At 42.8% G+C, this 12388-nt stretch overlaps 1 protein-coding gene across 7 annotated transcripts in view; it reads left to right on the top strand.

Annotated features, from left to right (window-relative positions):
* The window catches only part of MGMT (O-6-methylguanine-DNA methyltransferase), a 207456-nt gene that overhangs the window by 20362 nt on the left and 174706 nt on the right, over positions 1-12388 (top strand). For all 7 annotated transcript variants that reach the window (XM_075107815.1, XM_075107812.1, XM_075107811.1 and 4 more), the window contains exon 3: positions 3330-3469. In XM_075107815.1, the coding sequence (XP_074963916.1) occupies positions 3330-3469 (140 nt within the window). The remainder of the gene's footprint in view (positions 1-3329; positions 3470-12388) is intronic.

Genomic DNA, 12388 nt, shown 5'->3' on the forward strand with positions numbered 1-12388 from the left:
CAGTAGAAATAATTTGGAATTATTTACTGTAATGTGAAAGACCATTAATGCAAATTTAAATAAAATCTGTGTTTAATCAAATGGGTGGTATGTTTTAGTACTGAAAGCCTTGGCTGCAGCAAGGCTGTTAAACTGAATTTCAGTGGAAAGTGTAAGAAGTTGAGATCCTTATGCGAGTCATCAAGGTAACGCCAGCTTTTGGGTTCGTGGCACCTTGTTTAGAAGACAAAGCTTGCCGCTTTTTTGCGTCCTCTGCATCTGAACCCTAGGAAAGCAGTTGGAGCAGCATGTTTCTGTTCCCTAGCGGTGTTCAGTGGAGCTTAGGGGACCTTCGCCTTTGGGGGGAGCGTGGTGCCACCGAGACACGTGTTGTTGCAAAGTCATGGGAGCACGCCTGGAAGATGAGGCCCTTCTGTACAGGACATTAACTCATAAATCACGCTAATATTCTTACTGATAAATCTTCCACTGTGAAAACCTTTTGATACTCGTCTTATTAATGACAAAAAAGACTTCATTCCGTTGGCTAACAACAGTCTTCCAATTTTCTGTAGAGCGTTTAGCAGCCTGGTGAGATACAGACTTATATATGCAGCACCTACATTTTTATTTCTGTTGCAAGACTCCAGAGGATGGCAGGAGAAGTTTCCTCTCTAAAAGTCCTATTTTTTCTACCTAATAAATTCTAAAATTATGAGAGATTTTGACACAGATTTGTAGGTATTACAGCGGAAAGAGTGAAGGTGGAGTTCCTGCAGTACCGGATCAGATTTCCTCAAATGGTTCATTTACGTAAGCTGGAGAAAAAAGGCAGAAGGCAGTTTATCTGGATTTATTAGATTTTTGCTTTAAGCTGCCACTCATTTCTAGTTCTCCAGTCTCTAGCAAGGGCACTACGGGGAAGGTGGTGTCAAGCAAATTGTGCCTGTGTTGGATGGATGTGGGCAGGAGCAGGCTTTCAGTGTCCACCATTCTGCAGTAAATGATACCCGAGTATTTGGTAATTTCAGCCGGCCAAGTGTAAAGGCTGTTTATTTGCATCTGAAAACTGTTGCACTTAGCCAAATTTTATTAAATATTTAAGTTTTATTTTAAAACAGCACTGCCTGCAGGAGCGTGGTGTTACCTCGGTCTTCTCTAGCTCATCTCGGTAGCTGTAGGGAGATCGTGAAAAGGCACATTAGTATCTGGACAGAGGGTAGCATGCACTGGATGTCTGTTTGGTGACCTTCATCTCCGAGGCTCCCAGCCCAATCGCATATGTATGTGGATATATGTCATGCAGTTTCGTTCTTTTATAAAAATAAACCTTCTAAATATTACTGCCCAACGCGTACGATAAACAAGACTGAAAATACTGGTTGTACTCACTCAAGGTTTTCATCTATAAAGCTTAGTTCAACTTGGTGTGAACTCATAGGGTTATTTATAGTTTTCTGTTACTCGCTGCATCCTGTGTTTTGTTATAATGAAAAAGCTGTCCTCATATCACTAAGTTGTTATATTCATGGAGTACACGGTACGAGGTTCGGTGCATCTAGTTTAGGGCTGTCACACAAATAAAAATGAAGAATGTATACTGGTTTTCCCCATCTGTAAACTTCTATGCTGCTTTTTCACTAAGGCTTGTGCAGCGAGGTGCTGCTCCAAAAAGTGCACCCATGTCCCCTCCTTGGGGAGGGAGAAGGAACGAGGGAAAAATTAGTTGAAGAGTTTCTTTGTAACGCCGGCAAGCACCGGGTTATTTAGCCAACAGCTGACTTGGATTACGGCCAAACTAAATAATCCACTCGGAACCTGCAGTTCTTCGAGCCGGGCACACTGCGCAGAACTTCTGAGTATGTTTGTGTTGGTTGCTGCGTGTCTGTAGCTGAGGAATTGCGTAAGTGCTTCCCAAAATTCCACAATTTAGGTTTACTTTTACCCTGGTGGGCAAAACCACCTACTTGATTGTTTCCCCTCCTCTCTTCACACTGATTATTACTTGCAGATATGACTTCATTACATAGCTAATAATAAAATAATGGGATTTAAAAAGAAGCTTTCTTATTTTGAAAAAATAATTATAGCAGAGTTGCGAGCAGTGGCCAGCTGTATCATCATGCATGGATTTTCCTGTCTCCTGATGCACCCCTGGTCAGTCACTGTGCTCTTCGGTTTCCCAGCTGCCTCATCCCTTCTGCGTTTCACCCGATACTTCATCGGGCTTTCAGCATCATCCCTCTCCCTGCGGGCAGCCGTAGGTGTCATAGGTGGGGTGGACTTCAGAGCACTCTGGGGCAGGCTATAAACTTGGGGAAGTACTGGGGAAATAAGTTTGCGAGGTTGTCGGTGGAGACTGGTGGTTCTGGGTGTTGTGGTAACAAGGGAACTTCTGAGGCGTAAGGCAAACAGCAGGTTAGCTCTACGCTCCGAGGGACCTGAAAACCCAGAAACCGTGTTGGTCTCTCGCTGTAACTGGGCTGTGTGTTGATCAGCTTAGCTTGTGCTGCCTTACGATTTCTTGGGTTTCTTTGTTCTGTTAATTTTTCTGTTCAGTTTCACTTGATTTTAGGTCTTTGGAGCAAAGGCTTTTTTGTCCTGGGTGTACAGCACCCGCAGCCGTGTGGTCCGACCCTATGCTCTGGTGTCTGGGTGACTCTCAGGTGGACATACTTGGTGGGCTGTCCTGTTGCGCTCCTAATGATTGTACGGAACAAACTGTAAATACAACTCAAACATCTCCTGAGTCACTGTTGTTTGTTTCTCCCTTTTTTTAGCAAAGATGAATTTGACAAGTATGTTATTGTTGGTCTTGTACAACACTGAGAAATGCTTGGCATCTGTTTCCAACTACATCCTATCAGTAATCGTAAAACCAGACTAGTAACAATGGGAATAAAAAAGTGTTTCTTTCACTAAGGAATGATTGATTTTTTTCCAGCAGACACATTCTGTTTGTGTTCCAGCAGTTATTTGCATAACACCTCTGCAGTAAAACAGGGAATATACTTTGTTGTCACAATAATCCTTTTGAAATCAGTGTCAGAGCACATCGGATGTTAGCTGATAAACCAACTGTGAAACTACTATTACTGGAGATTTTTACGAAGGTCACTGTTCTGCTAGTTAACGTGTTTTTTGAGACTTTGATTTTTAGATGCTGACTTCTTAGGATGGATCATTTTAAGTTGGAGTTTTGAAACTAAAAGCCATTGTGGAAGAAACTTGAAATATGCTGTTTTCTTGCCTTTTTTTAATTACTTGTGAAAACTGCTCAAAATATCTTGAGATTGATGTTCCTTGGTGAAAATGCATGCAACTAAAGCAGAGTTTGGTTTTATGAACAGGTGACTTCCAAAGAGGGAGAAACTCAGTGCAAGGAGAAACACGTGGTTCTGCTTAGCCCCGTGGGAAAACTCAAGATATCTGGGTGTGAAACAGGCTTACATGAAATAAGACTTCCAAAAATGAGCGTCCTGCCAAGCGGGTAAGTTCATGTCCTATTGATCCTGTGTTTGCGTATGTGGTAGAGGACAGAGATCGCCCAGAGGATCCAAGACACAACTATGCATACTTGTTTTATTAGTCATACTGGGAAGACAGTCCTTGCTTGAGAGAGGCAGAAGCAGCTGCTTTTGTTCCTTTAAGGAGTGGAAGCTCTAAAAAGCATCCCTGTCTCTGCTGCACCTATAATATTAGCAAGGTAATGTTCAAAAATAAGTGTTTTTAATGTAAGTTTTGAAAGAACATCCTCCCCCCTAATTTTGGACACACACGTAAATCTCACTGAAGAGTAAGACCTTGCATGCTTTGCAAGTTTTGCAGGCCTGTATCTAGATACATACGTTCCAATAAGCAGAACCAGGGTTGAATAGTCATTATAATTGTTGCAATTGACTGTGAGAGCTGTGGCTGGTTTTGCATAACTGCAACGTCTTCCCGGGTCAGAACAGCTGATGTACATGGAGGTGATGTCTCAGCTGCTTGAGGAGGTATCAGTATGATTTACTGTTGAACAGAAGTGCTCTTCAGTCTGCTAAAGTACATCTGTCCTGTTCAGTTCTTTGGTTTGCTTCTTCCTTACTGGCAAGGAAATGCTGAATGACATTTTCAGAAGGAACGCTGAATTATTTCAAAATTACTAGATGCCAAAGTCCTCTGCCAGAATGAAAGTTCCTAATGTAACTTAAGGCTGGTCTCTTCAACTGTTTTTGGTAATAAAATAGCAGCTTTCCACAGTCCATTAGAGCAGAGCTTTTCCTGACAAAACACAAACAGGTTTGGCTTTCTTCTCCCCATTGTCCTTTTCTCCCCTGCTTTTTGCTAGTGAAATGCTCCATTGATTTGTGGGGTTTCCCCTTTTCTGTTTTCCTATTTTATTACCCTTGTAATTTAAGTGTGCATAAAAGGAGTCAGGAATATGAAGCACAATGTGTATTCTGATTAAAATATGGTTTTGCCTCTAATACAAAAACCCTTGAGCCTCTGGATTTGACAGTTTTGCCAACTCCAGTGATACGGAAATAAGTACTTCAGTTTCTTCATATGCTGATTTCAGTATTGGATTTCTGCCGATGAGGAATTGGAAATAAAGCGGTGTTTAGCATAAGGCCAAAGCTTGCCTTTGCTGCAGAGCAGCATCTGCCTGAAGAACAAGTAATCAGATGAGGAGACCTCACCCTGGAGAAGAGGAAACATCAGTGGGTGGAAGAATAGTAGGAGAAAGGTCTGTGGGCTGTCAAAGGTGGCACATGCAAGAAATTCTGTGTTCTTTGTAACGCTAGACATGAAGTGAATTGCGTGACAATAAAAGCTGAAGCTGAAAACCAGTGAAGTTGTGGGTACTAAAAAATACAGGCTCACAGTGAAACGGCAGGTAACTGGAAAAAAATAATTACAGGATTAGTAGAATAATTAGTAGAAACCAGGAAGGCGGATGGGGCGGTATCATTATACTGGGTGTGTTGGTGCAGCTGTCTTGGGGAAGTAAGAGCAAAGATCTGTGTTTGACTTCTGTCTTCAGTGTTGAGATTTTGAATGTTTCACCTGATGACTCGCCTTCTTTTTTTGAACAAAATTTTTAGGTGCAGGAAATATCTCCCAAGTGAGTGGTGGTGGGGAGACAGGGCAGAGAAATCGATCTTTCAGGCACAGACCTTCTAGGAAACGACTCTGTTGTCTCCAAAAACTCCGAGTACTTTATTGATCACCTCTGCCTGCACGAGCAAAAGGTGCTGCTGCTCGCAAGCAGTGGGTTGCTCCCTTCCTTGAGGGAGCCTTGCTGCAAGGCAAGTTTTGTCCTGTTCGTAAGGACCACTTGTTTATGAGGCTGCCATTTACTTGTCTAATGTGCCCAGGTTGGCTGGTTGAATGAGGCTCTCATGATCTTGTTCTTCAGGCAGACACGGAATCACAGAATCATTAAGGTTGGAAAAGACCTCTAGGATCATCAAGTCCAACCATCAACCCAACACCCCCAGGCCTCCTAAACCATGCCCTGAAGTGCCACGTCTACACAGATTTTAAATACCTCCAGGGATGGTGACTCCCCCACCTCTCTGGGCAGCCTGTGCCAGGGCCTGACCGCTCTGGCAGGGAAGGTGTTTTTCCTAATATCCAGCCTAAACCTGCCCTGACGCAGCCTGAGGCCGTTCCCTCTCGTCCTGTCACTGGTGACTTGGGAGCAGAGACCGACCCCCCCCTCACTCCAGCCCCTCTCAGGCAGCTGCAGAGAGCGAGAAGGGCTCCCCTCAGCCCCCTCTTCTCCAGGCTAAACCCCCCCAGCCCCCTCAGCCGCCCCCCAGCACACTTGTGCTCCAGACCCTGCCCCAGCCCCGCTGCCCTTCTCTGGACACGCTCCAGCCCCTCAAGGTCCCTCTTGTCCTGAGGGGCCCAAAACTGAACTGTCTAGAGCCTTTTCTGATTCTTCAATTTTTATTTGCTCTTGGTCTTTCAGTTTTCTCAACGGCAAGCTGACTTGATTTCCCACCCTCACGGAAGTGTTGAGGCTTTAGTGGCACCTTGATAACACTTAACTTGGTAGATTGCATGATTTATATGCAAAAATTGTGATAGGTGGAGTATTACTCAAGAGTGTTGCAGAAGTTAATGGTAAGCAGAATATTTTTACAATTACTTTAAGAATTTAAATCTGCAAAAGAAGAGGAAGGTGGGACTTGCTTTTGTGTTTACTGGTGATCAAGTTCTAAAAATTTTAAAGCCATCTGTAAATGTTTGTGCTGAAGTATAACATTTAATCTCTTCTACTCATCGCTAGTGAATAGTTGTTAAATCTGGCCTCATTATTTTCGACAGAATAAAATAAAAACAAAACAGTGCCCAGTGTTTCTCCTAACTGGCTAATAAACGCTATGGTAAGAACATTGGGTAGGGAAAAAAACCATAAGAATCATAAAAATTGATTTTAATGGACCCCTGTCAGAGAGAACCATAATGAGCATGAGTCTAGTAATAAATATTGGTATTCTGCTCCACAGTGCTTGGGACTTTTCATGTACCAATCAATATAGATTTTAGGGGTTTTTAACAACAAAAATAAGTAAACCTTTGAAATATATAAATACTTAAGACTTGCAATCATCAAACCTGCTAGTTGTAGAAAAATCTGATACGAGTGCCTGGTTAATGGCATAATCGGTTTGTGGAGATTTTGCTCTATTTTACAGGTTGTAAAACGCCGTGCAATTAATCACCTGAGATTACAACCTCTTCTGTGATGGCTCTCCTTAAAACTTAAGAACACAGACTATAATGTAGACTAAAAGGAGAAGCAACAAAGTAAAACCCAGTTTTCAGTATGCTTGAAAGAAATTGATCCATTAATGAGATGAAACTAATTGTAATAACCTAAGGTTATTCTGGTCCTTGGGAAGCTGATTGAGTTTAAAAGTCAAGGCACGTCCCGGTGTGATGGTTCCTGTGTGGAGAGCAGGTATTTTTGTTCGAGCTTTTTAAATATGTGTGTATGTATACATAAAACTCGTATTTATACATGAAGACCTTCAGCTAAATATGATTGTGAAAGTTTTAACTTACTGAATGCTAACTAAAATTGTGTCTAACCGTTCTGTAACCGAGGGGCAGTGCTAACTGGCTAACTTAAACTGTAACTTGAAATCACCTACTTCTATTTTAGTATTTAAATGGTGGATTGACCTGTTTGGGTATCACTCAAGTTGGCATTGTTAGTTGGTAAAGTGCTGGAGATAAAGGCAGGATATGATACCAGTATCAGAATGGCTTAGGAATAAACAAATTCTTCACGTTTCATACCCATACGCTGTACGACGGAGGCTGCGGTAGTTTTAACTTACGTCCAGCGTCGTAAGGAGGCGCCCGCGTCGGGCTCGCCGGCCGCCTGGACAGCTGCACGCTGGGCTGCTCCTGACACCAGGGCGAGTGGAGTGCTTTGGGGTCGTGAAGTGGGGCAACAAGCATACTGAAGGTGAAGCTTGGGTTTATAAATCCGGCTGTTTCTAGGAACTTCAGATTCTCAGTTCATATTTTTTTAAAAAAGTACGTATATCCTATATATATTTAGTGCTATATCAGCTGTTGTAGTTTTTTTGCGTTTACAAATATCAGCATTAATTTTGATGAAGGTTCTTTTTTCTCCAATATTCCTGCCTGAAAGATTGTAAGTGGTTAACTCTTGCTCACATCCAAAAGAGTAACTCGCTTTTTTACTGCTATTGTACTTCTAAGCGTCTTTAGCAGCCTCGATGTTTCAGAATTAGTTTTCTTCATTATTCTGCTGTCGTCTGCGGTGTTCCCACCCTGGGACGACTCTGTCTCGAGAAGCCTTGTCTTACTCCTGACCTGGAAGGGTAAATTATCTGCTTGGCGAGTTGGGAGTTGCACTTGTGACTTCTGTTTAACAGTAACAGAAACCAAGCTTGTATTGTTCTGTGCTAAATATTTACAGCAGAAGATACTTTGGAAACATGGGGGGGTTGACTTGGCAGTTGGGATGGCAGCAGGGAATATTTTTTTCCCTGTTGCAAAAATCCAAATTCTTTCAGGAATTCCCTCTCCCCTCAGGAAAATCGCCCCAGGGTTCCCATCTGCCTGCGCAGTCAGCCTGCAGCACGGGTTAGATAGCTGGCAGATGTGCTAATGCAGTGAAATACGGTGGCAACTGGAGGATTTTAGTAAAAGAAAGGGCAGTAGTATAATATGCCTTGAGGTAAACTGAAACAGCTTCCAGTGTGTGGTTGGAAATCCTGTCCTGGGCACAGGATCATGAACAGCGTGACTTATTACTGCGTACTGATGAGTGTGTGTGTGAAATGCAAGTTAAATTTGCCTTCTGATTAGTAGGCACAGATTCCAGTTTATGCTAATGTTGACGTCCACCTTGGGACTTAAGGATGCCGCCACGAGTTGTTGCGTTTTCCGCTTAAAAGCTGAGCTGGCTGCGGTGTGTTGCTGCCGTCCTTGGACAGGCCCAGTGCTGGAGCAATGGATGACTTGGGGGCAGCCACCCTCTTGCTGCTGGGCTCCTGCTCCTCCAGCCTGCGTGGCCAGCTGGAGCTTGACAGAGGAACCTGAGCTCCCATCTCCTGCAGGAGACGGCGCATGCAGGTGCTCTGCTCCTCCTCCATAGACTCGGAGCAGGGTTTTTGTCGGTATGGATGCGAACCTGAGTTCAAGAGACTGTAGAGGAGTTTCTGGCATTTCATGCATGCTTCTGAGAACTGAGGTTGGACAAGTTGACTTGCTTTACCGTTGCTTGAACGGTCAAAATGTGCATTTTCCTGGTGGCGTAGGAATACCTCTGACTTCCCTTTACGCTGTTTTCAGAAGAGAGATTCTTTTGGAAGCAGTGTGATTCCATCTGCTCTCTGTATTTCTTGCAGGTTATTTGCAATTTTCTTTATAGTGTTTAATTTCCCTACATCTTACTGAGACGGAGGAACAAGGAGCCAGGTTGGCCATTCATGTGTTATTAGGCTGCCTAAACCTTTCAAGGGTGAATCTGCAGTTCAAGAAGTTTGCCAGAGTTCCAGTTGGTCTCTGCCAGTTTATTATCAGAAACTCTTCAGAATCTGTTTAAACAGGTTTCCAGCTATTACAGATTCAAAGAAAACATCAAGTGTGGGACGATGCAGCGGTGTGCAGGAGTCTGAGAGCCTAGAACAATAACGTGGAGAGGTGTGAACCACTCTTTTAATCTCTGAGGTATTTAATCATAGCCAGTGATGATGGTTTAAATGTCAACTTTGCTAACTGTTTCATTCCTCATACTGTAAAATTTACTGTGAGTGATATCTCACTTTGATGCCACAAGTGGGAGACATTTGGGAGAGCGCCACTCCTCCTGTTTTTCCAATAAGCATCAGCCAAGGCTAAGAAACTTAGTAGAGCTCAGGGGCGTACTAAAAACCAACTGGAGGAGGTAGGTATGTGACTACTCCGCTTAGCTGCTCTGAATAGATTTGTGGTTTCCTGTGAACATCTGATGTGACTTAGAGGGTTTTGGCAATGTAGCCTGGAAGAGGTGCTACTCTTCCCCGTTCAGTTCTTCCTTAAAGTTGTTGCGTAACGGCAGAGACTTTGTAATTTAAATGGTAGAGGATAAAACCTGAATGAGAGAAAGTACACGCTTGCAGTGAAGAAGCTAATGGCTTTTGGATGACCTCTAAATGTAGAGTGGGAGCAGGGAGGGGAGAGGTGTTCTAGAGACCTGCTTGAAACTTGAGCTCCTGGTACTGTAGCCTCTGTAGACTCCAGGTTATTTCTTGAAGAAGGATGTGGTGTATCTGGTGGAACCAAGCCACTGCGTTCTGTTCCTTCTGCAGAGCCGGGCGTTTCTGCTATTGACGATGGGCAGCTGTATTTACAACCGTTGTTCTTGTATCAGTAAAGCTGTATCACTGATTATGTCAAAGACCAGGACCTCTGACCACATGAAGCCGTCCTGGGGTCCACATGCAGTTTTTAGACCTTATGAGTATAACATTTAAAAAAAAATTCAACAGCTCTGCGCTTTCTGGAAAGTTATTTATTTTTGGTCGGTTTTCTTAGCCAGTACTGTAGCGATGTTTGTCCTCTGTAAGGTCGCAGTCCTCCCATAGGGGAAAATGTTAAAACACCGACTGTGGACAAGTCCAGATGCATCACTTTCCTGCCAGCTAAAACAGAGCACTTACTCTTGTAAATACCATAATCATCCAAGCTGACGGCACTTATCAATGATCAAAGTATGTTTTGCATGGCACTTTCCTTTTTTTTATAGTTTAATGTATTTAATTACTGTTTACAGTGACTGGAAAATGGTTCATTAGATGGATCTTTTGTAGGCGTTAATAAAACAGATTAGGCTTGAGATACAGTCTGCATTTGATGGGAGTCTGTGTTAATTCCTTCGGTAGCGGCTAGGCGAAGGGCTTGGACCGCTCCTCGTGTTCTTTGCTTCTGTAGTACCTTGTTCTGGAAAGCTTCAAAGTGTGACGTTGGCCGCCTCGGAGAGCGCCTGGTCCTGCTGGGGTGATGCTTCTCCGTGCGTGGGGCGAAATCCACGCAGGATTTAGTTCCCTGGAAAATGGGGGGGAGCGCTGTGTGCGGAGGCAGAGCAGCAGTACCCACATGCTCTGTGTTGGGCTGGTCTTCAGGCTGCTGCTCGTGCATTTTAACCCCTTACAATCTTGCCAAAGTTGATTTTCATATTGATGAGTAAAGTGAAAGCGTGTTTGGGTGCTTATATAAAGCCATCACCAGAAGGAGGTTGGTCTTACGCATATTTCTCTTTCTAAGCCTTTTATTTCTGGGTATCTCTTAACTTGTGGCACTAAGCTCTCCCAAATCTCGTTGAGTTTTCTGCTGCTTGGCTTAACAAAACATGCAGATGCCCGGGTAATGGGAAGGTGATGCTTGTTACTTCGAATTATTTCAGAACAACAGAAAGGTGGTACATTTAAAAAAAAAAAAAAAAAGAAATATTACCTTGCTGGTGGAAATGCCTACAAATATCCAGGCATCAATCTTTATTTCAGCAGATTCAATGGATGTGGCAGGAAGAGTTATTATATAGCATAGTCCTCCTTTTATTAAAAATAAACTGGGCTAGGTTTTTTCATAGTTTCTTGTGGAGATGCTACAGATTGTTTATGCTGCATCAAGATAAGCAAACTTTTTATTGGAAATAGTGTTTCAAAAACTTAAACTCTAAAACCAGGTAGAAAGTTGAGGCTTGGTCAAGGCCTGACACGTAGTGCAGCCCAAATACGTGGTTTTGTATGTTCTAGAAATGGTTTGCAGGATAAGTTTTACTGTCAGGTGTGGGTGGTGAGCTTTACTTTGCATGATTGGCAAAACCCCCATTCCTCTTGCGCTTAAACAGAAGTGAATCTTGAGCAACTCCATGGTAATCAATACTCTAGATGCGTTATTTTTCCTGACAGTGCTGCTGCGTTTCTATTTGTATGTCAGAGACACTATTACAGGATTCAAATAGGAGTGGTTTTTGCAAGTCTTCACAGTTGCGTTTTTGTCCCTAAATCTGGCTGGAGAAGCCTTTGAGGGCTACATGTAAAAAAAGAAAAATCCTATTTCAGTTGGGCAGTTATTCATGGTAATAACTGATGTTTTAAAGCCTTTAATGTTAAGAGGGACAATGCCATATCGAAACGCTAGAAGACCTATTTCAGCGTGCGGCAGAACAAAAAGCTTTGCTGCTTGACTGGTGTGCGTTTGCAAACCTCGATGGCTGGCCAAGACTTCTGAAGCAGGAGATGTTATAACAACCCAGTGATCGCATTTTACAGTGATGATATTTTAAAATGGCAAAAATAACAATAAACTGTATTAGATAATATAACTTGTGCAGACACCCACTTGAAAATACCACAAATATGATGGGTTTATTTCTAGTGCTGAAGATGTAGAGCTGTAATAGTGATGAAAAATAATTTTGCCAAAGAGGAGTGTGAGAATTTGTCTATGCAGTATCATCTCTCCAAGAAATTATGTAGGAAAGAAATCTTTTCCTGACACCCTGCCCTCTACTGTGCCACAGTATCTTTACTTTTCTGCAATTCAGGCCATGAGTGGAACCTTTCCACTTCTCATGCCAGAAGTAGATTAATGCAGTGGAGCATTTTTCCATTGCAAATCCTTGCTGTAAAGATGGGAAAATGGGCTGCAGAATGACATGGATTATGTTTCTATTGTGTATCTGAATTAGTGGGTATTCTTGAATATGACAACTCTTTATCCTGGTTTTCTTCCCAGGCTTCTCTTGTCCTCCAAAAAAATATAGATACCTAGACAGATAATGCTGAGAATAATTTAAAGCCACAGAGCTGTTTTGAGATCAGGCAGTGAGGTGTAAGTATGGACACCCACCTGGACAATAGGACTCCTTCTCGCAGCTCTCCTTCAGCGA

Source organism: Phalacrocorax aristotelis, chromosome 12 (assembly GCF_949628215.1).
Source record: "Phalacrocorax aristotelis chromosome 12, bGulAri2.1, whole genome shotgun sequence".
In the NCBI taxonomy this organism is placed as follows: domain Eukaryota; kingdom Metazoa; phylum Chordata; class Aves; order Suliformes; family Phalacrocoracidae; genus Phalacrocorax; species Phalacrocorax aristotelis.